The following is a 27,936-nucleotide window of genomic DNA, read 5'->3' as shown; positions in this document are numbered from 1 at the left end:
AGAGGATGTGTTTGTGAGATGCTTGTTTGGTATAGACCTGTTTTTTCTACCTACAAATGAATAGATGATTGCCCTTTTGGCACCAGTTGTTGTGTTTTTCAGCAGACATCTCTTCATATGCCTTCAAATGGAACTCGTGAGCTTGCAACATGGGAGGTCGTGTGCACGGTACGGTCGGCATTCAAGTCATGAGAACACTGCTGCTAGGCAACAGCAGCATGGACAGCATCTGCCACAAAGCCTAACAACTTAACAATTAACTAGCAGGCTTGAAACTCTGTATGAATAAAATTACGGCACGTTAAATTACCATCCAACAACAACAAAAAAATGAACTTTCGTGGCCTCCGCCCCTTTCTGATAATGTCAGTAAAAACTTCACAACTTGTAAACTCAAAGCTTTAGAAAGATCTGAGGTCATTAGGTGTGGGGCGGGGGAGGGAGGGGGTGTTCATATGAACATGGTAAACATGGTAAACACAACACCATTTGAAGGCAGCATTCGCAGATCTTTTTCAAAGTTGACATTTTGACTGAGGGTGTATTAACACAAGTGTATTAATGATGACTGCATTCCACTTGAAGGAGGTGATGATTTTGCGCATGCTGGTTCACTGGTTAAGTTTATTGAGGCATCTTTAATTACACCGTGTGCTTTTATTGTGACAAGTCAAGATGTCTGCGTTAAAAAGGTCTCTTTTAGATAACAAACTCTCTATCCCTTTGAAAAGCATAGATAATGTTTGAAAGTAATCGCCAGACTAATTTTACGTTGTGTGTAATCTGAGTAACATCTTCCACTCACAGGATCTTTAGTTTTTTTTCTGTCCAGTACAGTTGATGTATAACAATGAAAACAGACCAGACACGTATAAGCTTTTTAAACATGATTCAGTCACTGCCATAATGCTTTACAGGACCGGAAGCTTTCTCGATGGTTATGAAATGTAATCATGTGATATCCACAGTATTCACAATTTTTTTTTTTTTTTATTGTTGAACTTATTTCATGCGCGAAGAACACTGTAAATCACAAACACATCTCGTGTCCTGTCAACACTGCCTATAAAAATATACTTCAAGGTTCAGAAAAAGGATGTGATGCGTGCTCTGTTACCAGGAGATACACATTTCTATAGCCACAGGAAAAACATACAACATGTTCATACTTGAGCCTTTTGTTTATAAGTTACTATTTATGAAGATATGTGTCATGTGATGACGCCTTGAGCTCTCTTGCACAATTATGGTGTCTCTTGTGAGATGCCGCACCCACTGCGATGCCCTCCGGTGCAAGAATTCAGCCCGTTCCAAAAAACGAGGGCCATTCAACACATCAGATTTATAGAGGCTAAAACTTATTTTACATTTATTTCTGTGAGATATTTAAGTCTTATTGTCTCTTTCTCGAAACATGCATGAATTTATGTTGTTCAGATCCAGGTTTTGAGGGAACTTGTGCTTTAGTATTTTTAGCTGATGTACTACAGAGGCATCTAGTGGCTCTAGATAGGCATGACAAGCTGTGCAGGGGAGTGTCAACACTCAGCTGCATTAGAACAAAGTCGATCTGAGTCTCAGAACAGCAAGTTTTGAAAAAAAGAAACAACCAAAATTATACAAATATTTATTTGCAACATCAAAAGGTATACAAGGAAGAATAAAGTGCTTTGTACTTCAGATTTTTTTTTTTTTTCTTTTCAGCTTATTTCAGTCAGGACAATAGTTTGCTCAGTGCGTGTTTATCTCCAAGCAGGGGTTTGAAAATAAATCATTAGATTTACACAAAGCAGGAAGACTTTTCAGCAAAGGAAAAAAAAAAACTTTTGTCTCTTGTTAAGTTGCCTCCCCTTCTGTGCTCTTGTTGAAGTATTTTACAATAAAAAAAAAAAAAAACATTACAGACAGAGTTTATACACTGCCAGCCAAAACCTTTTGAATATTGTGTATTTTCACATGGATGGATGGATGGATATTTTCACATGATGGATTAATCTCAATTCATCATGAATAAATCATAATTAGATAACAAAAGCAAGAGAAGTTAGTGAAGATATTTTTGTAACTGATTTAAAACATACATTTTGTTTGCAAATACCGTGCATTTCTTACTTCATGTTTAAACAGCTCCATCTAATAAAGCACTAATTAGGAACGATAGGTCAGAGCACAAAGCAGGAACAGCAGGTGAAACTAATGATGCTAATAATCTTCTGCTCCTTTTCAGTGACCCACTAAACCACACTGTTGGGAAAAACTGCACTATACCTGCGTCCAGGTAATGCAACCATTTCCAATTCTTGAAGGAAATTTTATTTTCCTTAATCAGAGTCCTATTTTGAGTTAAAATTGAACATATTCTCACAGTTACAGAACTTTTTAATGACAGACATTTTGACTTGAAGACACAGGTGTAATAATGATGAATTCATTCCACTTGTGCTTGTGCTTTTGTGGATGTTGGTTCACTGTCATGGCTTCCTGGGACAATTCATGGAAGAGAGCCATCTTTAATACACTTGTGCTTTTCCTACAATGACAAGTCAAAGCATCTGCAATGGAAAATTGTCTGTTTCACAGAAGTGATTTCTGTATTTTGACTGCTTATGTTGGCGTGTCACTGTTAATGAAACCTGATCAAACCACATCTGCTCTTGATCAGGCAGATCAAGGGCTGTATTCATAAAGATTCCTAGTACTAAGAGTTACAACTAGTGACGGAAATCTAAGAAAATTTCGAGAAATGTGGCATTTTCAAAGAACTTTCCCTTAAAGTTAGGAGTAGATTCTTGTAAAGACAAGTTAAAAAAAAACAAAACATCGTAAACCTTTCAGAAAAGTCCTAAAGTGAAAAACTCTTAGAAGCACAGAGGAGGTCTTTTAAGACGCGTCAGAATTTCTTAAGCAGAGGAGAAAATTGCGGAAAGATGAGGGAAGAGAAATATTCTTCAAACACTGAATGACAGCACATTAATGAAACGCTATATGTAATATCGTGCAAGTTTATGTTGATAGTTGATCTCATTAGAGACACACTTATATCTACAACTCAATGCAGTAACACAATAACACCAGAAATGAACGCGATAGAATGTTTGTGAACACGACGTCAGGTCTGAGTGTTAACCTCGAATGTTATGGAGAAATAGTTTTAGGGCTTTACAAACATTTCATTCTTTGGAACAAAAGAAAAACTGAAAGCATTTTAACTGTGAGGCATCTGTTAAAGCACATCTAGATTTCAAAACGGATATGCAGAAAAATACAGATTCATTAAATATAATAGAGCTATTTTGTACAAAGGCCTAATTATGGAGATCAAAGTCTGTGTTATTTACAAGTCAATCCTGCCTGATTGAGAGTAAACCCCTATTATTCTTTTGGCTGGCAGTGTGTGTTTGTCAATCAAACTGTTTACACATGCTTTAATATGTTCCTGGACATTTGCGATGAAAATTTAGACAATTCAAATTTAGAAATCTATCACTATGGAATGCTTGTTGCTCAGATGGACACGATCTCTACACTCAGTTTCTCTCCCATGCAGCCATTAATACAAAAACAAACACACTTACGACAGCATTTTAATCAGTAAAATAAATAAATAGAAATTCGAAAAATTTGAATTGACAGTTGCAGGATCAGTAGGTTTGTCTAAAAGTTACAGGAATACACATTCATGAACAGAATGGCCACATGGTTTTTAAACATTTGCTAGTCTGATTGAAGCACCAGATGAGATTTGTCGTATTTGACATTCATTAAATTTATTTACAGGTATTTCAAAAATGCATTTTCTCTTTGAATTTCTGTTATGTATTACCATCTTGTTCTCTCATAGAAACAAACAGGGCAACTGTTTCATTTTCATTTATGATACAATCATTGTGACAAAGCAAATCACCTGACATCACTTACACTTAAGATGATTCAGCTCCATCCAAATCCAATGACTTATTGCACATTTTCAGAGGCTCTCCTACCGACCTCCATCCCTTTGTTTCCTGTTGTGCTTCACACCTTTCGACTATCAACGAGTACGCTTTAGGTGCATGTTTGCTCCAGATTCCACATAATAAATCAGAGGCTCTCTGCGTTTCACTTTCCAACTCCGAAACCTTTGGCGAATAGCAACAGCACAAACATGAATTAAATCCACTTCTCAGCATTGTTTCTGTTATCACAGGCTGCAGCCTCCACCAGATACAAACCAAGAAAAAACAAATATCCATCAAGTAAAGGAAAAGTCTATTTTACTTTATAATGATTGCACTAAATTGATTAAATAAGATTCTATTTAGGATCTATAATCTAATAGAAGTTAAATAATTTAAAAAAAAAACTCAAGAAGTATGGTTTTAATATATGATTTAAAATGCAGAGGCATCTCTAATTTAAGATCAAGACGTATGTTAAAAGTTATTGTCTTAAGGAATCTTTATCGCCTTCAGAAAAATACTAAGTTATTGCACTTGGAATGGTCTTGTTGGTACTGCACAGCAAAATAAACAACAGATTCTCACTAAACTAATGGAATACCGTGATAAAGGAAGGTTTCTATTGTTTCTCGGGAAAAGATTTAACAAAACACACCGTCTTGTGAAAGTGAAAATAGCAGAGTTTGCTGGGAACTATTGCAGGCATGATGACCAATGAAGTCCATGAACAAGAAGATTAACAAGTAAAAATCTTTCAAACTTTGATAAAATAGAACATCTTTAAAATTGACCTGTAAGTTAGAATTGCTATTTATTTAATAAAATATCTTGTTTATCTCTTTTTCCTATGCAAAATATACATCTAGTCAAAAACATGACTCAAGTTTCGGGACTTTTCTGAGGTTGTGCTTTCCTTTGGTTACGAAATCATTATAACACGGAGCCAAAGACCCGTCAACACTTTGTCAGAGATCCTTCGTCTTCCTCCACCACCAGTCCAGTTGGTTGTTATGGCCACATGTACCAAAGGTTATTTAGGGACACGTTTCTTAATTTGTAACCACCATGAGAAGGAAAAACAAATATATAAAACAACACTGGAAAGGCAAAAAGGGTTTTAACTTTTGTACATGCAGACCAAAGCTGAACACGTCACCAAAAAAATCCCTCCTCAGCTCCAACTTCCTGGGTGAAAGAGGAGAGGACGGACAAGACTGGACCCTCCCTCCACTCTTTAGCTCTCCTGCTCGTTCTTATAGGTCACTGGATCAAGAGGAATGGCAGTCTGTAGGATGTCAAACTCCATCTGGTTATTGTCCATGTCCAGAACACACATGACATTGTGACTGCCTGAGGTCGTGGTTGCAGAGTCTTGGAACATGTTTTGGAAGTCAACAGAAACGGAAGTCCTCCTGTCCTCCGCCCTGTCCTTCCCTACAATCTGAGAGGAGTCAAATATGTCATCCTCTTCCTCCCCTCCGCTCAACGCCACCTCGTTCTCGTAGCAGAAGGCGCTCAGCGACCTGGGGATCAAGTCTTGTGTGGATCTACATGCGGGCGCATTCGAAGCAGCGGAAGAGGGTCGGCTCGCGGCTTCGTCGAGCTCTTTGGCGCTGAGATGGGGCGTCGACGGCACCTCATAGGTTTTGTGGAAGCGACTGTAGTCGACCTTGTAGCGGTCGCGGTCCTCGTAGATCACAGGCTCAAACCTGTGACCCCAGAAGATCTCTCTGGCAAGATAGGAGCTTCTGAACTGGGTGGTCATGGCTGTGGCCTCCACCATCCCCTCCAGGATCACTACGATCTCAAAATCATCCGTCTCCAGATCAGCTCGGCTTAGTCTGTACAAGGGGCTATCTTTATCTATTTCATGGATTATAACCAGCGGAGACACTAGAAACAGCCTGTCTGTGCCTTCATCATAGCCCACATTGAGGTCCATCTGCTCTAAAGGGATGAACTCCCCTTCAGCTGTGACATACGAGCGTATGAGCTGGGCGCGGACATGAGCCTCCACGATGTGGCTCTTCCGCAGGTTGCCCACCCTCCACATGAGGCACAGCTTACCATCGCGCAGGGAAATGACTGCATTTTTGGAGAACATGAGGGTCTGGTTCCTCTTCTTTGGCCGAGCCATCTTGGCCATGATGGTGCCAATCATGAACGAGTCAATGATGCAGCCTACGATGGACTGTATCACCACTGTTATCACGGCGAGAGGGCACTCCTCCGTCACGCAGCGCCAGCCGTAACCGATGGTGGTCTGGGTCTCCATGGAGAACAGGAGCGCCCCAACAAAGCCCTGGACATGAAGTATGCAAGGCATCCTTTGTGTCGGCGCTCCACCAGTGTGTCCAGAGGTGGGTCCATGTAGCCCTCCCAAGGCCAGCCCATCACTCTTCAGTGTGGGTAGCTCCTTAAAGTCCCCGTGTGCCAGGGAGACCGTGTAAAAGATTATCCCGAAAAACAGCCAGGAGACCATGAAGCTGGTGCAGAATAAAAGCAGCAGGTATCTCCAACGGATGTCCACACAGGTGGTAAAGATGTCAGCTAAGTAGCGCTGCCTCCTTTCCTCCAAATTGGTGAACACAACATTACAATGTCCATTTTTCTTAACAAAGCGGCTCCGCACTTGGTTGGAGCCCCTTGTCAGAATCTTCCCGTTGTAGTTGTTCATCCCTCCTTGTCCCCTGGTGCCGGGCACGACAGCGGAGGCTCCCGACCTCCTTCTTCTGTCTTCTGCTTCTGAGGTGGAGGCCGAGTGCTGCCTGCAGTTAGGCGAACTGTGGCCGTTATGGAGTCGCAGGCTAGAGATCTTCTGGCGTTCCTCCTCTGGTAAAATGTCTGACACAATGCTGTACCTGTCGGAGGGAGGGTTTAGAATAAAAAAAAAAGTTGTAAAATTTAAATTAGTACATTTATACAACTACGTCTGATTTATTAACACATTGGCTGTGTTCCAAATGACGTACTTCCCTGAGTACACTCACATATCTCTTACATGTTAGTACACTTACTTGTGTAGTGCATGAATTTTGACAGGGTAATATTGTTTCAAGTCGCAGTGTGTGACTTAAGGCAACACATAACCTTAACATTTGAATGCATCACTATAGACATAGTGGCTATCATTGAATGTGAAAGTGTCAAGCGTTTCACACTAAATGTTTGGACTGGTTTGAGTGCACTGTAGTGCACTGCATGTTTCCATACTTGACAGTGGGAACTCACTTATACACTTAAGGCCTGATTTATTGAGATCTCAAATAAAGGGTACTAAATTGCGTGTTTTTTTTCCCAAAGTTTGCACATTTATTTTGCACCTGTTTTGCGGGTGATTTACTAAGAGTATTTGCGTCACTGATATCAAGTGCAAATCGCTGTATTTAAAATATGGGGTTCGCGTGTGTTAAAGTGATTCCAGCAATGGAAAGCAGAGCGACCGCAAAAGATAATCTGATCCCGTTGAAATTAAGAAATATAAAGATAACAAGAACAAAACGATATATAGGAGATTATCAGCAAGGAAGTCAATGCCGTGGGAAAAACAAAAAGGCGGAAAAAAACGACTTAATAATAAAACGTCGGCAATAAAACAGGAGGGACGGTGGATGAGATGCTTCTAACAAACACTGAGCAGCTGGTCCAGCTCCTTCTGTGATGGGCAGGTGAATTAGTCTCACTCAGTGCCTCGCGAGTGCTCGGGAACCTTTTGTAGCTGTGAATTCTGCGGGACATATTCAGGACCCGGGACAGCACACCTGAATAACGGGACTGGGTGGGATATCCAAGCAGCGATGCGCTGGAATGATCCAGAGGCAGGAAAGTGCTGAGTCGTAATATGTTTTGTAATTGCTGGTATTTCATGGTTCCACCTTGTTGTTGGCTATAAATCATCATTCATTTAATTCAATAACTCAGAAATGTCATCGCTGGACAAACGATTTGTCTAAATATTGTTTTGCCTCTGACATCTCATAAATGTTTAAACGGGTGGAAAAACACGTTCCCTACATATTCTTTGCTTTCCTGCGTCTCCTTCTCACCACAATAATAAGAACAGTCGTCTCTCCAGATGTGCGCACCCGATTAATACGTGCCTTTCACTCGTACTAAAATGCAAACGCAATCACGTCTCCCATTTCTACTTTCAGGTTTAGTAAATATCATTGCGGGTGCTGAATTGTTCTATTTTCATTTCCCCTCCCAGTATTTTGCACGTTCGAGTAGAAACGCCAAATATTACATATGTATTCAGACAAACAGGCAAAATGGACATTGTGTGTTAAATTGCACATTTGAAAGACTCAATCCTCACTGCACGTTGTTGGTAGATCAGCTTTGACATTAATTGCGGGTGATGTGAAGTTTGCACGTGATTTTAAACACACAAGCCTTTAGTAAATCAGGCCCTGAAAATAGTGAGTGTTCTCTGTAAGTATGCGACTTGGAACACAGCGAATAAGTGTCATCCTGCCTTTACTTAAAGTTTTGCAAAACACTGAACATTTGTGAATTATTAAAAGATTGTTAGAACAGATGAAAATCAAACTCACTGAAATCATACTGTGTACAGTTTGGAAAAGAGGAACAAAGACTGGGAAGATAGTTTACAGCGCTATTAATCTTATCGATCCCGCTGTACTTCCCAGTGCTCCTTTTAAAGCACACAAAGACACTATGCACCCTCTCAGTCACAGATATACGAAGATAATACCTGACTCACTAGGGAGACAAAGTATACAGGCAGCATCATGTCAGAAACGGCCTGCTACGCAGATTAAGGAGGTGAAACTCCATCAGTAATAGATATATTAAACTCTTCACTCAACAGTCTTCTCAAATTGACCAAACTCCAGGTCACCTGAGTGTATCGATCAATCTAACCTGCCTCTCTCCTTTAAATAGGGGATTAACACCTAGGAAGGTGAGTTCAGTTTAGCCATGTGAGAAGGATTGCTGTCATCAGATTATGGGATTATATTTGAGTCAGTGTCAGTATGACAACCCATTTTGAGATGGGCATGCATATATTTCACTTCATCACATGTACATGAATGTTAATACTCTCGAATGATCACTCATCAACCCACTGATGCTTGAGAGAGCTGAATGAGAGAGGCTCCCTTTGATCCAATGACAAGTCGGACTGTTCAACAATTTCATGTGGGTTTTTAAAACACCATGCTTACAAAGGAGACAGTAGGACGGCTGGGACAAACACACAAAACTGGAACACAAAAGGAAACCCATGGCACATGTAAGCGATAACAAGCAGTTACATAAACCAGAAACTATGAGAAATTTAAAGACGATAATGTACCAGTCAACTAATGTACAAAACACAACATGTTGAGCACGTTGATGGTCATTAATACAACAAGTCAACCTCCTGCTTCATTGCAGGAGATCTGTTGAAACGGCCTGAAGGCCAGAGCTCTATGTGCAGCAGGACAGGACAGTGTAGGATGGCCTTGGCCTTCCTGAGGATCTGCTTGCTGTAAATATCCTTGAGCTGTGCCTGACTCACCCCGCCGAGCCAAATTAACCAGCCCATTCCCACAGGCCATTTTCAGACTTCCAGACCAGACAACATTAAGGGAGACCTATTATGGTCATTTACAGGTTTTCAATTTGTATTCTCGGATCGCACTGGACTAGCTATGCACGATTCACAGTTGAAAAAGAATATATATTTATATATATACATATATATACACCTTTATGCAGTGCCTCGGTTAATTCCCTATCTGAAACCAGCTGTTTTAGCTCCTATATGAGCAGCATTTTACACTCATTACAGGCTTTTTGTGTAACATCACAAAAGATTTAGTCTTTGACAACACACAACCCATATACTGTATGAATGTTCTCTATAGACAGGCTTTTGGCTTGAAATATCTTTATTTGAGGATAACCGCCTTTGGTACTATTGTGAAAACTGAGCGAATGAATGAGTGTGTCCCTGAACTTTGTGGCATGCTGTGCCTGGAGCTGATTACCCTATAAAGAAATCCGTGACAAGATGATGTCACCTCGTCTCAAACCGAAACCTGAGCTGTTTTGTCAAAGGAATCACTTTTACACACCTTTACCTCATTATTTCAAACTTTGCCCATATTTAATATTGAGATTTTTTTTTCAACAGGAGGCAGATCACGAGCTGCTGTGAACCCCTCACCTGTTGGATTTACTTGTTCCCATGACACCAGTGATCACTGGTGAAGGGCCACAGTGGTAGGCCAGACTCTGCCCTGCTCACACACATCAGGTATCCGTGATCAGGGAGGTGATCAGGCCACTGAGAAGACCACTGCAGGAAACACAACGAAGTACAGGATCAGACATGTAAGATCTATAAAGTCTGACACACACACACACACACACACACACACACACACACACACACACACACACACACACACACACACACACACACACACACACACACACACACACACACACACACACACACACACACACCATCTAAAGGGGTAATTCCTCCCCAGAAATTTGCAGGATTGCTGTTATGAAGTGAGATCAATATGTTTCATGTTTCTTTAAACCTAATGTAACATTGTTTCATCACACATCATTTTCTCATATGTTTACATATTATTCTGTGGACCTCATCTGGCTGTTGTTTTTTGTTTTAGTCAAGTAAAAATGTGGATTTCGACATAATCCTGATCTGATTCTGTGAAATATCTTAAGACGCTGCAGCTGTGTCTACTCCTGAGAATACATACAGCTATGAAGGGATTATCTCGTCACACAGTACCACCGCAGACTTTAAGTCTTGTTGTGTAATCCAGCTGAGCTAAAAATTTTGCTTTAGTTGTTTTGTGGTTTTAACGTTTCATCTCCGCCATTTTGTGTGATTGCAGACAAAGTGTTTGGATACTTTGGAGATGCAGTTGAACCATGTCTTGCAAACCTGTTTACAGTCAGCCAGTCTATTAAACTTGGACCGAGAGATTAGGGATGGCAGCATTCATCCACCTCCCACCCAACAGTCACACGCTGTAAACAGCACAGTTACTATGATTCATTTAAAAACCATGGTTGACGGCTTTGTTTCTATTTCCAGTAAAGTTTTCCTTTACCTTTCAGAATCTAGTGAAACTGTGTGTTTTTAAAATATCTTGATATACCCACTAATATTATATCCTGGCAACAAAACCTTTGTGTCCTTCAAAGTCTGTATTTTTTTTAAATTTAAGCCCAGTTACTTATTATCACATACATGATTTGTTTAAATAATGAGAGATAGTTTATCTAAATGCATTTATGTTCCAAAGAGTGTTTTTAAATTAAATCCATTCACTTGTAATCATCCTTAACTGATAGTAATGTAGTTGTTGTAACAGCAACTCAGTCATCAAAACCTCATGCCAAAGTAAAATATTATTATATTTTTACTCAGTTGTTGATAATCACAAAGGCTTTTATCTATGTGGAAAACATCATAACCAGATGTAGGTGTCTGAAATATTTGTGTTCATATCAAATAAATTACACATCTGGTAAATTCACACACCTCGAAACCTTTTTTTAATGTCATGCGGCACTGTATGGTAGCACCAAACTTGGTTTTCTGTGACTAAATAAAAGCTTTTCTCGAGTTATGTTTCAGTCTTAACACACGTAATACAAACCAGATGGCAAATACATGCTGAAGGCTGGAGTAGGTTGTAACTATTTGCTGTTGTCATTTCTCTATATACTATTATAAAATATATAAATGCATTTCCTATCATGTCCAAGATATGAAAACAAGCAGTTTCAAATAATTTCACCATACCGAGAGTAGAGGATCTATTTGGAAAACAACACTCGGGTGGTGCGATGGCACTCGCACAGGCATGTCTGCATGTGAGGATTGTATTTTCATGTGCGTCTGTCTCCACACAGGTCTCCTTGGCATCCAACCGCTAACACAGCTGTGAAATACATCTCTGAGCTGCATCTATAAAAAGAAGTTTCAACCGGCTAGCAACCCTCCATAGATGAAGTCTCCCTTTTGGTTTCTAACCTCTAATGAACAGGAGGCTGGCGGAGACAGAGTGCAGGTACCACAGTGTTGCAGCAGAGATGAGACACACACAACACAGAGCCGTTAATGGTCACCGGGTAAAACCGAAGACTTTCACCTGAGCCAGGTTCCTCCGAAACTCGTCTCCTGTGGCATTTTGGGGGTGGAGGGAAGTGGAGCGAGTCACCACAGCAGTGTGTGTGTGTGTGTGTGTGTGTGTGTGTGTGTGTGTGTGTGTGTGTGTGTGTGTGTGTGTGTGTGTGTGTGCGCATGCGTGTGTGTGTGTGGGGTGGGAAGGGGATAGGGGGGTATACACTATTAAGTGCTCTTATGATATGAGTCAGACAGGGAGGGAGAGATGGGATGAGAGAAATGGTGTAAGGGCAGCAACACAACATCTACACTCCATTTTAAATCTATTTAAATGGGTTGGAGGAGGAGGAATCTTCAGTCTGTGTAAAAAACACTTGCGTCAGAGAGCATTTTCAAAAGCTTTTAGATTTTGCTTTATACTACTTATTTTTTAAATGAATTGAGAGCAAGAAGATTTTTATTAATTACTGATTTTAACACAGTTTACATTTTGCTACTCTTTATATCTGGCAGGTAATCTGGTCAGATATATATGATTTTATTCAACATTATTGAGGAGGTTTGGGATGTAGAGAGAAGTAGAAAATGACAGAAGAAGAACATATGATGAGATATCTATATAAGTGGTGCAAATAGTCATGCATACAACCTCTGTAGGTTTAGCACTGACATAAATGAGCAATTAATCTGTGACAAAGAAATTGATTACCAGCAATTTTGAGAGCCAATCATTGAAGTGTTTTACCAAAAGTGTTTGATTTGTTGGGTTTATTGTTTTATTTGGGATTTTTGATTAGACACCTTAAGTTTTTATTTTTTGTCATTTCATCCAATAAATATTAACCTGCTGATAGAAGAAGTCATTTTGAGTTGCAACCCTGCTATATGTGTATATGAACTGTACATATGTTGGGTTTGCACATGTTCTGTCTCTGCAGCCATATTGTTTGTACAGATTTTATAGTGTTGTCAAGGTCTTTAACTGTATTCCCACATCACAAACCCCTCTCTAACATATCACAGAGTTACAGTCAGTCTTAATCTTGCCCGCTGAAATAACAAAGGTAGGGTTTAGTGACTTCCTGAAGATTTCCTGGCTGTTAATCCCAAAAGAGAGAAAGAGTTGGATGATAGGAGTGGAATTAAGATGCAGGAGAGCCACTTCCCCTAAAGCTTGTGGTAATCGCCCCGGATGAGGAGCACTATAATATTTGCCACAAAACATAATGAAATTTCCAGTGTGAATACCTGAGCTGTATGTCCAGATATGGCCTGGCAGATTTGACATTTAGTGGAACAATTATGCGAAGTGCTCTTAGTCACTTTCCGTCATATGCTTGTCTTTGAAAAGAAGAAATGAGTTTAAAAGGTTTGTGTCAAATTTCCAGATATATTCAAACCAAAGTTATACATGTGATTTGTGCTCTGAGGATATTTAATGTAACTGAACACTCACATGAAAACCACAGAGTTATGAGAATTCTTATAATAAAAACTTTTATTTGGTATTTTGACTGTGGTGAAATTAGACAAGTTTGCTTGTTTGCTTCACAGAAATATTAATAATCTAATTAAATTAATATTCATCATTCCACTGAGGTTTGCTTCCATTCCTTGTTTTCCTTTGTAAAACTGCCTTATGTTGTGTGAAAGCTCATCAATAAACACAGTTTTCACCTCTGTTTGTCACGAGCCAACCCACAGCAGAAGCAGTCAGCCATGCAGAGAGTTATTCCCACACTGTATTACATCCCAGACAACCTCCATCTTGGCCTCATTTCAGATGTTTTTTTTCCATATCGTCTATTTTAATCTTTGCAAAACATATTATATTCCCTAGTTCATGTGGTATCAGTTGATTTTACATACTGAGCACATGATCATTTTGCTATCGGTAAATAATCCAGTGACAGTTTTCAAAGTAAACACCTACTGAATGACACTTGAGCTGAGTTTGTTGACATTCACAAATAATTGCGTCTTCCTTCAGGATGAAAGATTTAATGTACTTACCTTCTCATGAGTTGTGGACTTTCTATAGTCTGCTGACCTGAAAGATCTGGACGTGACCCTGAATATTTTGTTCACTGGACAGACGGACAGAGAGAGAGGCCGCCGCAATGAGAGCGTATAAGCAGCAGCTTACTAATCATCTACTGTCTGTCTACAGTTGGTTGTACAATATCTTACCTATATAATGGGTCTGTATAGTGGATAGCTACAAGTTCGTCAGAGTACTACTGGTCAGGTCTTTTGCAGTATTTGTGTATTTATTTATCTCAACACTCATGGTTGATGCTGTTTTCCTGACTGGTCATATTAAGCAATTATGTCTGTCTGACTAAAAGACAAGCGTAGGTCAGAGTGATGTAATCAAGGTAAAATAGGTGAATTAATTTGTGCCTTCAACTAAAAATATAAATTAATATTTAAAAGTTTCTGTGCATTATTGTAGATGTTTTGCATTGAATATGATAAAGACTTTATTGTAAACATTTGTTTGCATCATTAGAAAGTCTGAGATTACCTGACTCTTTTGTGATGCTGATAACTTGTTTTTACAGCGCTCTTATTAGCTTTTCCTTTACTTTACTCTTCAAAGGTGCCAGATATGGTGAGGGCTTGCCTTTCTCTTTCTGAAGGCTGCAGAAGCAGAGGTTAGTTTCGGATTGGTTCGAAGTTTTACAAAAACATGACTGGCATGATAGAATAGTCCAAACCTTTTTGTAAAAAGGAGAAATATAGCCTATTGAAATGCATTTGTGCCAAGATGATCAACAGATGCACATCTTTCCCTCATTTTAAATGTGATGCGTCTTAATGTGTTTCCATGTGATGCCTTTGAGCTTCACTGGTGCTGTTGAGTTATGTGTTTGTGTATGTGACAGAGCAGTGTGACTGTCCACTTGATCATACACGACACAGCAGTTTCCATGATGCCCGAGCTTTAGTCTGTCTGACGCAGTGCTTATTTTGGCATGATCTCTGCGAAAGAGCGTGCAGCCTGCAAGCAAAGCTAAAACTGCTCCTAATGTCTGTTATGAGGAGAGCAAAGTTGTCAAATGGACATATTTAGAACTCAATTTATCAAACCATTACTAAGCACATCTCCTGATCCTGAAGTACTATTTTTAAATGGAACAGAAATTATACTCACACTGCAAATTTGTTGTTGTTTTCTGTCACTTGGTTGGAATTTGAATTCCTTGTGTCACACCACTTTTACTGTCCAGGGCAAAGGTCCCACATCCTTATGTTCATGTGGTGTGTGATCCTTTCTTTCATTCTTCATGTAGTTTAGCTGCTCCTTATAGTTTCTCCTTCATCGCTTATTTATTGTTTTGTCCTCGTTGTTTCGCTCTCTTAATCCTTTATTGTCCTCCGCTGCCTCCTTCGCTGACTGTAATCCTGCCTGTGCGCACTCTCCTGTGTGTACTCATACACCCCGGGCTGAAAATGCTGTGTCAATCTCCCCTCTGTAGGGAGGGAGAGAGGAGAGGAGAGGAGAGGAGAGGAGAGGAGAGGAGAGGAGAGGAGAGGAGAGGAGAGGAGAGGAGAGGAGAGGAGAGGAGAGGAGAGGAGAGGAGAGGTAATAAAAAGAAAAGAGAAAACAGGAGACTAAAGGGGAAGCTGCCACTTTGTGCTCTCTAAAGCATGTGTAGGTGTCGAAGAGTGTCTGATGTGTCCATGTAAGCGAGCGAGTTTGAGTCATGATTTCTGCGGTAACTGTCTTCAAGGAACAATAAAACTGGTAACAGGTGGGAGATGAGGAGAATATGGGGATGTTTAAATAGAGTGAGCTGCCATCAGGGTTTAAATCTGTTACCGTAAATTGTCCCTTTACGTTGATTCCCTTACAGCTGTGAAAGGATGGTTTCCAACCCCCTAATGCTGGTCATGCCATCAGCTCTCTGTCCAAGCATGTTAGTCATTCAACACAGTTAAAGCTCCAGAGCCCCACAGCTTAGTTAAAGGCTGTATCAACACAGAGTTACACAAGGCAGAAAATGCTGTTTTGAAGGTTTTAACCAATGTTGTGTCATCCTGTGTTAAATTGTACTTCATATTGAAGTGCTGTGATGGTACAGTGGGTTTTCTTACATGCTGTAATCATTCCTTAATGGGTGCCAAGATGGGGGGGGTCATTCATTTATTTCTCTTTGACTGCACAGAGTCAACAAGACCGAGCTGAACAGCAGGATTGATTTGAGGGTTTTGGGGAAGGGTTTTCCTCTTTCGATCTAAACTTTAATGAAAACACAACGTTTGGACACAGAGATGGTGCCTGTAGAGGAGGGAATGGCTTGAAATAAAAGTCTCCAGCTAGAAGCAAATCCCAGTATGTTACAGTTAATGCCTTAAACCCTTAAACAGGCTCCTAAGGGGTCCCTTCAAATGTAAGTAAGACCAAAATATATTTCTAATTTACAGTTATAGCTGCTTCTTTAAAAAGTATAAAGGCTACATGTGAAGCTGAATAAATGTATAAAGCTAACTGGGGGAGTCACTGACGATATTATACCTGTAGACAGGACTCCAACACTGTGACAGTAAGTGAAAATATAAACCTAGTCAAAGATGTGCCTAATTAAAAGTAAAAGTACTTTAAGAACATGAACATTCCCGTGTGTGAGAGTATTAATGTTTTGCACGGTCAGTTGATCGGCCCACTACTCTGGTCCAGACAACTCAACTGTTTCTACAGACATTCATAATCTTCAGAGAATGAGTCCTTTTTACTTTTCTGATCTCCTAACTTTTCAAAACATGTTTGTTTTTTTCCACTTATCGAGTGAAATATCTCAATCATTATCTGATTGATTGGCTTCTAATTTTAAACAGACATTCATGATGACTTTGATTCTACTTTTTCCTTACGCAAATATAAAGTGGACATTTCTATTTTGAAGTGAAATTTGATACAAACATTTATATTCGAGGATATTTTGTTTCATGATCAAATCATAGGATCAAACACCCGTTAAACCGATGACACTATCACCCTCAGCTGCAGTTTGTGGTTAGTGCTAACAAATAGATATTACCATGCTAACAAATTAGACTATCAGAAATCTATCATTGTCAATATGTTAATGTTGGTACTAACATAGTTTGTGATACATATGTAAGAATATATGAAGGAGTTAAAAGCAAATATTCTCCTCTGAGACACTGTATGGTCAAGTTTTCCAAAATATAAACACCTCAAAACTGTACTTCAGTTCAGTGTGAGTTAACATACTTTGTATCTATGCACATTTCAAAGATCATAAAAGTCTCCAGTTTTTCATCAATGCAGATGCCCCAAATTCGTAATAGACTTGGAAGTTAACAAATATAGTTCCCGACACAGCAAACCTTAAAGTACAAACAGTAATTATCAGTCTCTCTGCAGGATAATGAAGATTGACACAGTCTCATTAGTCTCATCCACAGAGACATTTGCTGGTTTAACTTCCTTCATCCAGAATCCAGATAACTATTTAAAATATGAACTGAGCACAACTGTTTCTATGGAAACCACCACCCTCCCCTCCGTCCTTCAGCCACACCCCCCCTTTAGCCCCCTCACTGCTCCCTACCTACCTTCTCTCCCATCTAAATTATGGAGCGGGAGGGGGTACCTTTTTTTTTAACATCTCTTCCTCTGAATAGCAATGTGGGTGTTACATCTGCCCATATGACAAATTCATAGAGGAGGAATGAGGGGGAGGATGGAGACATGGTGCTGGAAGTAGCAGCAACAGTGAGTTAAACAGAAAACAGAACCTCAGAGGACAGACGGAGGTCCGCTGAGGGGAACAGGTACGCTAACACTTTTGTAAAACACCTGTTGCTGTCAAGGCTGACGTGACAAGAACTTTTCAAGGGTCAGTTGAACACAAACAAGGACTGTGTGAGCAGGATTAGTAAGAAGCAGCACCTTGTCTAGTGCAACTTTAGTCAAACACAAACAGACACACATGAAGAAAGTATATGAGAGTGTCGCTCAAGAATTGTCAGCAAACACAACATCAGATGACCAAAAGAGATCTAAACATGAATGATGTGTGCAGCAGTAATGTGGTGATGTTATTGACGATCTTTCTTGAATCATTCAAGGTATAAAGTTGCCTGAGAGGGTGAGTCTTAAGGGAATTTCACGTGCAAAATCTCTTGATCACATGTGATTGTGCACGTGAAACATGTATTTTTGAAGCCTATAGATTTTCATGTGAAAGCTTTTCCACATATTTTCCTCACGTTACCATATGTTGCAACATGTGTCATACATGTGATCACATGGTGAAAATATGAGAAAATCATGTTTTTTTTTCTACAAGGGATGCTATATGAAGTGGTTAACCTGATCTTGAAAACGGTTTGAATATTTCTCATCTAATTCTGGTCGAAATTACCTCTGCTATGGTGTGCAAATTTTTTTCAGACACCTGCAAGTCTCGGTTTTCTACAGTTATTTAAACAGTACTCAAACCTTTGCTGTAATTAAATATTTACACTTTGAACACATTCTACAAATGGCATTTATCTGACATATTATAATTTGATATTAGTCCAATTTAGTCCCTAGTGTTGGTCTACCACTGAAAATAAGTTATGATGTCATTGTTAAATGTAAAAAAAAAAAAATCTTTTTTTCCCCATTTATAAGACAGACGTCTAGCTGAAAACTGCTGTGAATATCTAATTAGATTTTTTTTCTTTGAAATTGTAGGCTTAGATTGCACAGACTTTAAAATAAACCTCCAGATGGTTCATTTTCATTTTATATGACTACCATAATGATATACCTCCTATTTACCTTGAATCTAGTTTTAAAAATAATCACAGCCTTTTCCCACCATAGTGTCGGTACTAATATCAGTAGAGCATTGGTGGTTTTGAACAGACCCTGAATGGGCTGTTTATGATGGGAGGAAAGAAGCAGATCGAGGGTTGCAAACAGGCTGATGTAATATTCACACGGTCCAGCATCCGATGAGAAGATGACCAGGCAAACAGGCTCTCCAAGGCAGACCGGACTGTATCTATGTATAAATAGCCACTAATCAGGCCAGGGTGTCAGATTAGTTCCCATAACCTTTTGCTCAGCACACACTCATTATAGTAGCCTATGTATGGGTCAGCGCTGTCCAGGGGATGTCCTCTACCCTGTGTTTGCTGCTCAACCCTCATCCATGCTGGTGTGAGATGAATCACCCAATGAGGACTAATAATGGATTAAATATGTGTGTAATTGTCTTCTGTTTCCTCCTCCCATTTTTAGGACATTTCCTGTCTGATGTTTCAGATTTTGAGGAGCATGATCGCGTTTTCTTGAGTGACGCAAAGGGGGACCGGCTCTGAGCTGGAGGCTTCAGGGCTATAAAGAAGCTGAGTCTTTGTCAGTGTGCAGTGCCCCCTCACTTCTCTGCACCACCACAAATGTACTCTAAGTAGGCTGAAAGCATTTCCTGTGAAATCTCAGGCGCCCTGTGCTGATTGTACCGCAGCAAAAAATGAGAGTAGGATGCCGGGGAGCAGGATGTGCGCAATGCCAGAATTCAGCTTCAATTTGTAGATTACTATAAGAAAGAGGACGAAGGTGGAGGAGGAGACCGTGGGATGTGACAGGGAAGAGAGACACAGTGAATGAGGAGAAATGGAGGATGAGGTTTGAGGTCCTGTCAGTGATTCAGATTGCAGAATTAGAAGAAAAGAAAGGTCGGTGGAGTGGAAGTGTCAGAGGGAAGTGAAGACAGAGAGAGTGGAGAAAGTAGGAGAAAAACGTTATAAGCCTTCATGAGATTATTGTAAAAATTAAGGTTCAAGCAAACACGTGACATTATATGCCAGTTTGACTGACATTTACCTAAAAATGTAATATTTCTTTTGTATTTGAATTTCTTTAAATTTAAAAAACACAGAAACAAAGCTTAATACACAACTCTAAAAAAAACCTTTTCTTTAAAATCACAATCTGTCACATGATCATTATTCACCTACTGTGAAACACAACTACTGATACAGTCCACTGATTTCAGCTTGAATCATTTCAAGAAACTCAAGTACTGCACTTAAGTACAATTTTGATCTACTTTGACTTTACCCGAGTATTTCCATTTGATGCTACTTTATTCTTCCACTTCACCTTTCAGGGGAAAAAAAATAATTTTTCTATTACACTACACTCGTTTGACAGATCTATATACTTTTCAGATGAAGATCTGACAATGGATGTGATGGAAATCGTAGATTTGGAGTGAAGAAGTCAAATTAGACCGCCTTGGTCTGCCTCATCCTTGAAACTTGGTTAACCTTGGAACACTAGACTGTCTCTGTCTATAGCCATATCAGAACTTGTCTTATAGCAACACATAGTTCAGGAGGACATAGTGACCCGATGAGCCAGAGAAACCGGATAAGAAAGAGAGACCCAATGAATACAATTTCCTTAACAATGGATTAAATAACAAGCTTTTAAAATCCAAAATATTGTTAAAGATTAAACCAGTGGTTTCCAACCCATTTGGCGTCTGATGTCTTACAAAAATCAGTGTGTAGTCAAGGTCACATTACAATTGTCTAAGAGTTGTAAACAGCTCCAACAAATACTGACTTTTTACTTTGAACTTCTCACATGGTTTCATTATAATGAATATTCAAATGATCCAATATCTCAGCAAAAATTAAAGATAAGAGAAAAAGTCCAATAACTGAGAGCAGATTTGACAGAACTGTTTTTTTCTTCTTCTCTCCCAGTAATCATCTGACGACCCCTCACATTTATCTGCTGTACCTGGATATAAAACTGCATATAAAGTAAGTAGTTCAAACCAGCTCCACCTACATCTGCTACAATAGGAACATGCTGCTTACAAACTGATGCTTCACTATTAATTATCTAATGATGTCATCGACTGTATAGTAATATATCCGTCAGAGAGACAAAACCATTGCTTTTACTTTCATTTGTTAACTACAGTTTGCTGTTACTACTTCTTTATTTTCACAACTAGGATTTTACATGAGAAACTTTTACTTGCCATGAAGTATTTTTCACATTGATATATTTGGACTTTAACCAAGGAATGGGATCTGAATAGTTCTTCTACCACTGAATTTATTAAATCTAATTAAGGGTGTATTCTTTATTCCCTAAACACCGGTGCAAATTAGCCTTATTCATAACCATCTTCCTCCCACAGAAAAATAGTTGTGTAGTTCCGTATTACGTGCAGCATGTCGCCACTTGCTGGTTAATCAGGGAAGTACGTCTCAAGGATTTTCTGTAGCATTTTCCCATTTGCGTCAAGTTCGCCAAGCAACGCCGGAAAATAGAAAGATTTGTTGAATTTATAATACAAATGTATTGATATTTAATCAGATTCAACTCTTAAAGAAAGTGTTAACTAATTTGAGTTTTACTTTGAAAAAAAAAAAAAACAGAACCGGAAGCGGATACTTTGTTTGGCCCCGGCTTGACGGTGCAGACCGAGCTGTCAGCCACGTCACCTCTGAACCATCTTTCCTCTTTGGACCTGTGCACACACAAATGAGTCTGCGAGACACATCTATGGACATTTTACCTGTTTACCTGCGCGCGAGCAGATAACGGAGCCGTGTGACGGTCACTGTGCAGCTGTTGGCTTCTTATCCCAGCAGAGCTCGTGTTTGTTGGCCTTTCGCGGCTGAACCAACTCTGAAACTGTCTCCTGAGGACGTGTCGGGCCTGCAAGGAGTTTAATCAAGCTTTTGTTGTCGAAGAGGAACTTAGACAACATGAATATCTTCCGTCTGGCGGGTGACGTGTCGCATTTGGTGGCAATCATCATTCTGTTACTGAAGATATGGAGGTCCAAAACCTGTGCTGGTATGCTGACTCTGCTCTCTGCACAGCTGTCTAATGTATTACAGGGTTGTGCCGCTTCCCCGTAGCTACATACGTGGAGTTGAACAGCTCAGACACAGGAGACGAACATTTTTGTAATTAAGTGCATTTTGGGGGGATATTTTCATTGTGGTGAGTGTTTCTGCAGGAGTGCGAGCTACGTGGCAATGTCAACAAAGCTCAGTGGCTCTCGCTCCACCTCTCATAAAACAGCCTTTATCATTAAAGCAAAGCGAATCAACCCCCGCAACTCTCTTGCTTTTACTGTGCAATCATAAATTAGGCAGAAAACTCGTGTTTGTGAGCTGTCCTGGTCCGCAATGGGGCCACGTATCTGCTGGTCACGTCTCATTAATGACTGCACATCTTTCTTTTCTTTTTTTTCCTATAGGCATCTCTGGGAAGTCTCAGGTGCTGTTTGCACTTGTCTTCACCACCAGGTACCTTGATCTGCTCACCGTCTTCATTTCGCCTTACAACACGGTCATGAAGGTGAGTCGAAACATCACTCTCATGGTCTCACACACATTCCTTAGAAGCTTACCTTTAATTTCGGTCAGTGACCGACTGTCTCTAACATTCATTCAAGCCATGCCCGCTGACCCGGTCTAAAATCACCAAATATTGCCCGACACACGTGCACATACAAACACAAACACTAAGTTTAGTTGATCCGAGTTCACACACACACACACACACACACACATACAGTTGACTTTATAATAAATGCAAAGCAGGCAGCCACCAGTTAGACTTGCAAAGCATCTACTGACAAGTTGCAAGTAGAGCTGCAACAATTGGTACATTAATCAATTACCTGACTGACAGAAAATGAACTATCCTGATAATTGTTTGATCATTTTAAATTGTTTTTTTTTATTAGAAAATAATACAGTTCTCTGATTTCAGCTTCCTTTTTGTGAATATTTTCTGGTTTCTTTAGTCCTCCATGATAATAAAGTGAAACTCTTTTGGTTGTGGACTGTTGATCGGGACAAAAGAAGACATTTTAGGATGCGACTTGGCCTGGTTGATATTTTTTGACCATTTTCCAATCAGCTGATCAAGTAATGAAGAAAGTAATCAACAGATTAATCAATGATATAAATAATTAGTAGTTGCAGCTCGAGTTGCACGTTTTATCTGGTAATAGTATTTCACAGTGTTACCATGGAGTTCCTTCACCTATAATCAGTGTTTGCTTCTGCCCCCAGGTGGTGTTTCTGGCTCTGGCCTATGCTACCGTGTACCTGATCTACATGCGCTTAAGGAACACGTACGACTCGGAGAACGACACGTTCCGTGTGGAGTTCCTGTTGGTTCCAGTCGTCGGGCTCTCCTTCCTGGAGAACTATGCCTTCACTCCACTGGAGGTAAACAAGCACTAGTGTTGTGAGTCCTGCAGGACTCGACACAAAAGAGACCCAGAATAGTTACAGTAATCATTGAAGTTGTTTAATTGTTGCTGGAGTGATTTATCATCATTTTAATGTCGATCACTTGACTATAACAACTTCTCCATCCCTCTGACTCCACTCAGATCCTGTGGACCTTCTCCATCTTCCTGGAGTCGGTGGCCATAATGCCGCAGCTCTTCATGATCACCAAGACCGGTGAGGCGGAGTCCATCACCACCCACTACCTGTTCTTCCTGGGCCTCTACCGAGCCCTCTACATAGCCAACTGGGTGTGGCGCTACCACACGGAGGGCGTCTTCGACCAGATCTCCGTGGTGTCTGGCGTGGTGCAGACCATCTTCTACTGCGATTTCTTCTACCTTTATGTAACAAGGGGTGAGTAAAAAAAAAAAAACTGTGAAGGAGATGATTTGGTACGAACACCGTTGGCTGTGGAGATTTATGATGTTGTGTTTATAATCCTAATCTATTGATCTGCAGTTAACAGGTAATTTAACTTATTTTCTTGTGCAATTGATCAATCAATCAACTAGAAAAATAATGAGAAATGATCATTATAATTTTCTGGATCCCAAATTGTTATTTTTCATCGCCAAGCATACCCAGACTTCTATTTTCTGATGATGTAAAGCAGCAAAAGTCATGTTGCAAAACTTTTGTTTGTTCACTTCAAAGAACAAAGCTGTGTGTTGTGATGATAAGAGAACATCCTGCTCTTCCAGTTGAGGATGAGCTTCCTTCTTGTCAGCAGCTAAAGCAAAAGTGAATCTGGTTATCTGCATCGTGTTGGGTGTTAGCTCGCCTGGTAAACAGAGGAGTGGCGGACGTTAAAAGTCAGACTTTCCTCTCACGCTTGCTTTGCTCTGTCCTGGCTGTCCGCAGTGCTTCGAGGAAGAGGAAAGATGAGCCTGCCGATGCCGGTTTAGAGCAGACGTCTGTGCTGTGAAGCTATCCATCTGTGCCTGCCGCAGCTCAGCATCTCAACACAGACAGACCTTTCCCTTCAGCTGTACTTATACTCAGCAATGGGACTAATGGCCTGACATCCCTCTGTAGACCAAAATGAAATAGATTTTCTGTCTGATTGGCACTTTGAGTGTGAGTCTGTATGTTTGCATGTGTGTATATGTGCTGTGTGTTTTTATTTGTTTGTTTTTGTTGTCCATAAGGTGCCGATGCGACAAAATGTGTCTCTAATGTGCACAAGGAGCCTAAATTCAGACAAGTGAGTAACACTATGGAAACTATTTTTCCACGCTTTTCCTTCGAGAGCGGTGGTGAATCTGGAAACACTTAAATTGTCATCAACTTAGTTTTAATAGTATTACAATATTGAAATGCACCTCATGTTGTCTTCAGCATTTGTATACTATACAGCACTCAGGTAGATTGTGGGTAGCTTCAGTTCCCACACAGCACAGATGCAGTCTTTCCTGTGCTCCAGCTGTAAGAGAGACCAGAGTTTCATGCCAAAGGTTCCAACACCTGATCCGATCACCACCACGTCCGACAGACTCAGTCCCGACTGATATTTGTAAATGTCTGATCTTCCACAAAGTGTCTTCAACTTTCATTCAAACACTCCTTCAATAGTGTACTGTATTATAGGCTAAACATTTTCTTTCCTTATTGCCAAGTATCTTACTTTTTTGTGTTTCTTCTTTGTGTCTTATTTTATATTTCTATGCATCTCTTCACGAGAGAAAAAAGGGCTAAATATGTTGTCACGTTACATGAAACCAAAGATGGAACAGGTAACAGCTGCAATCCCTTACTGAAAAACCACATGACTGTTCACGTGTGCAGAAACTCATGTGATCACGTGATTGTGTTATCATATGTGGCATTTATATGTGTTAAGCGCGTGTCATACATGTGATCACATGTTGAAAACGCGGGAACCTCGGGTGTTTTTTCTGTAAGGGATGTTTTCGGTAAATTTCTTTTCGTTTTTCTTGGGCCGTTAACCAAAACTGTCCAACTGTATGAGGGGTAAAAAAAAGGGTAGGGATGCACGATATTGGATTTTTTTTTTTTTTCCGATATTAGATATGCCAATATTTTCAGGCCATTTTGGTTGTTGATGCCGCCTTTGTGTATGTTCTCTTTGTCCTTCACAAATTCATCACAATGATCAGACTCTTTAAAAAAAAAACAACTCCACACTCCAGACATATTATTGCATCCTCTTTCACACCGGGGACATGGTGTCAAGCATTTAGTCAAGCAAGCAAGCGTTTAGCCACAGTACATTTCACATCAGCAGATATATTCATATCAAGTCAACTGATATTTCTTTTTAAGCCTTTGTCATCTGATACTGATGACGTGCCGATATTATTGTGCATCACTAAAAAAAAAGGTGAAAATGGAAAGATTTTGCAAGTTGAATTTCTGTAAAAGTATACACGTGTTACTGCAAACTAAACGGCAGTTTTTATGACTTTATTACACCATGAATGATCACAACTCAAAGGTGTGGTTTTTTGCTGCCAATCTACACACAAGGATGTTTACCTTCCTGTTGAGTGTGTACACACACACACACACACACACACACACACACACACACACACACACACACACACACACACACACACACACACACACACACACACACACATTTCACAGTGTGGCCTGAAAGTCCGTTGTGCATTGGGCATTGTGCTGATGTTATACAGATGTGTATAGCATGTTGTGTATGATGCATAATGTAAAAACACATAACACAGTGGAGTTTCTTTCACACATCATCACCTCTCATTGTAATAAAGACCTTACAGGCTGCATTATGTCCTGAAAACACTGAACTGAAAACGGTCTCATTCAAGTGTTCCTCAGTGCAGCAGATTTTTTCTGTGTTTGTATAACACCTTACTTCCTTCCCTCAAAGCTCCTCCCACTGCTTTTGCAGCGGAACTGACGGAGAGTGGCGACAGTGCCAGAGCTGCCGCCTTCTCCACTACCTTCACCTTCCCTGCTTTCCCTGTCCCTTTGTCCTTCCCCATGATCCCTGCCCCCTCTGCAGCTCCTTTTCCCACCGCGGTGACCATCTCGCACCAGAAAAGCTTCTCTGCTCTCTTCCTGGCCTCCTCTTCCTGCCTCCTTCTCTCCTCCTCTTCCCTCCTCTTCCTCCTCTCTAAATCAGCTGCCGGCTCCTCCTTGTCTTCAGCCTCCTTCTGAAAGGACTCCTCCGCCTCGCCTCCTCCTTCTCCCAGAAGCCTGGCTTGTGCCTCCTTTATGGTGTTCTCAGCCTCCTTGAACATCTCGTTGCTATAGCAACCGCCTCGGTTGTCCGCCACCATCTCGTCCAACTTCTTCAGTAGTTGCTCGACTTGTTGTGAACTGTCAGATGTCTTGTCCTGACCACTGTTATCGAAGATGTGATACCTTCCTTGGCAGCTGCGGACGAACTCCGACAGCTCGTGACTCTCTCTCAGGAAGTCCTCAATCCGTTTGCCCTGTAGCTGGTCTCCTCCGGTGAACAGCACCATGATGAACCTGCCGGTGCCTGGACCAAACTTGGCTTTGATCCACTCCACGGCCTCCTTCCCCTCCTGGGTGAACCTACCAGGCTGCAGGGTCACCAAGAAGACATGGGGTCCCGGTGAGGACAAACCAACACACTGTCCCACCTCTTCCATAACCTCCTGAGGTGACAGGTGTGTGTGGAAGAATCCTGGAGTGTCTACGACAGAGATGCTCCGCCCGCCCACTGTCCCGTACTGTCTCTTGCACTGTGTGGTCACAGAGCAGGGGGACACATCGACCCAGAAGGCGGACCTGCCCAGGAGGGTGTTGCCTGAGGAGCTCTTGCCTGTCCCGGTCAGTCCCAGCAGGACAATCCTCAGGGGTTCAGCCTCTGACGTTGGAGGTGATGTCACACTGACTGAATCAAACATACATTACAGTACAAGTGTTTTATTATCACCTTTAAAACTATTTGACCTACTGGCAGTAATATTATATAGCATGTTTATAATAGATCAAAATATATATAATACATAGCCTACGTTGAAATTAAGATTTAAAATCGATGTTAGGCTCATTTATATTGCATGAACTTTTGATTTTCGATAGTATTTCATTCTAGATGACTATTTATTCTTTATTATCATTACTATTTATTCAAATACTATCCTGCAGAGTAATGGCACGATGCCGTCCTAATCACTGACGCGTTGAAATAACTTGAATTGACCTACCTTCATATGACGCAGCATTTTCAGATGACGACATCTTCAAAAACAACAACAAAGCCTTTGGTCCGCCGATAATTCAGTAACCTCAAATAAAGGAGACAGATTCCTTATGTTTCGCTGCTATTCAGATGTCCTCTTACTCCTAAATGTCACCTGATCTCCACTAAACAGCAGAGCGCATCAGTACAGCTGCAGTCTGCAGAGTAGCGCGCCACACTGACACACTGACGCCTCCTATAAACCCCAGAAATCATAACACCAGAGAAGAATTATCATGCAGTGAAGACTGATATCAGAAAACTGTTAAAAACACAGCTCTATAATAATACAGTGACCACTAATGCACGAATAATGAGCTGCTTTGACACTAATAATGTAA

At 40.5% G+C, this 27,936-nt stretch overlaps 3 protein-coding genes across 5 annotated transcripts; 1 reads left to right on the top strand and 2 right to left on the bottom strand.

Moving 5' to 3' along the window:
• Positions 1–1,619: 1,619 nt before the first annotated feature.
• Positions 1,620–10,204, bottom strand: kcnj4 (potassium inwardly rectifying channel subfamily J member 4). The gene is made up of 2 exons (XM_069701341.1): positions 10,120–10,204; positions 1,620–6,799 (listed from the first exon to the last, which is right to left on the bottom strand). Exons 1-2 carry the CDS (start codon positions 10,140–10,142, stop codon positions 5,173–5,175), a joined length of 1,650 nt encoding a protein of 549 aa, XP_069557442.1. The 5' UTR covers positions 10,143–10,204; the 3' UTR covers positions 1,620–5,172.
• Positions 10,197–25,513, top strand: kdelr3 (KDEL endoplasmic reticulum protein retention receptor 3). 3 transcript variants are annotated; one of them, XM_069701362.1, is made up of 8 exons: positions 10,197–10,286; positions 11,853–12,010; positions 20,809–20,868; positions 21,709–21,919; positions 22,329–22,429; positions 23,152–23,310; positions 23,478–23,730; positions 24,238–25,513. In XM_069701362.1, the coding sequence occupies exons 4-8, from the start codon at positions 21,829–21,831 to the stop codon at positions 24,279–24,281; spliced, it is 648 nt and encodes a 215-aa protein (XP_069557463.1). In that variant the 5' UTR covers positions 10,197–10,286; positions 11,853–12,010; positions 20,809–20,868; positions 21,709–21,828; the 3' UTR covers positions 24,282–25,513. The 3 variants fall into 3 exon arrangements, with proteins under 3 accessions (XP_069557463.1, XP_069557461.1, XP_069557462.1); XM_069701360.1 differs by having other exon boundaries at positions 21,496–21,919; XM_069701361.1 differs by lacking the exon at positions 11,853–12,010 and having other exon boundaries at positions 21,496–21,919.
• Positions 25,514–26,092: 579 nt separating this feature from the next.
• LOC138622500 (GTPase IMAP family member 7-like) lies at positions 26,093–27,888 on the bottom strand. The gene is made up of 2 exons (XM_069701358.1): positions 27,561–27,888; positions 26,093–27,244 (listed from the first exon to the last, which is right to left on the bottom strand). Exons 1-2 carry the CDS (start codon positions 27,592–27,594, stop codon positions 26,193–26,195), a joined length of 1,086 nt encoding a protein of 361 aa, XP_069557459.1. The 5' UTR covers positions 27,595–27,888; the 3' UTR covers positions 26,093–26,192.
• Between the last annotated feature and the right edge of the window lie 48 nt (positions 27,889–27,936).

This window comes from Brachyistius frenatus, unplaced genomic scaffold (assembly GCF_029030835.1).
Source record: "Brachyistius frenatus isolate BFR_SWC_R1_liver_20210118 unplaced genomic scaffold, ASM2903083v1 Contig_36, whole genome shotgun sequence".
NCBI classification, from domain to species: domain Eukaryota; kingdom Metazoa; phylum Chordata; class Actinopteri; family Embiotocidae; genus Brachyistius; species Brachyistius frenatus.
Note: the sequence above shows the minus strand (reverse complement) of the source record. Positions and strands in the feature narration are given on the sequence as shown.

Bases quoted from the DNA above. Each gene is read 5' to 3' on its own strand.
- kcnj4 (XM_069701341.1), bottom strand. From the start codon at position 10,142: ATGGGAACAAGTAAATCCAACAG. The intron at 6,800-10,119 runs GTGAGGGGTTCA...TCCCTCCGACAG, and splicing joins GGAACAAGTAAATCCAACAG to GTACAGCATTGTGTCAGACA.
- LOC138622500 (XM_069701358.1), bottom strand. From the start codon at position 27,594: ATGTCGTCATCTGAAAATGCTGCGTCATATGAAG. The intron at 27,245-27,560 runs GTAGGTCAATTC...TGTTTGATTCAG, and splicing joins AAATGCTGCGTCATATGAAG to TCAGTGTGACATCACCTCCA.
- kdelr3 (XM_069701361.1), top strand. From the start codon at position 21,829: ATGAATATCTTCCGTCTGGCGGGTGACGTGTCGCATTTGGTGGCAATC. The intron at 21,920-22,328 runs GTATGCTGACTC...TTTTTCCTATAG, and splicing joins GAGGTCCAAAACCTGTGCTG to GCATCTCTGGGAAGTCTCAG. The intron at 22,430-23,151 runs GTGAGTCGAAAC...TTCTGCCCCCAG, and splicing joins CTTACAACACGGTCATGAAG to GTGGTGTTTCTGGCTCTGGC.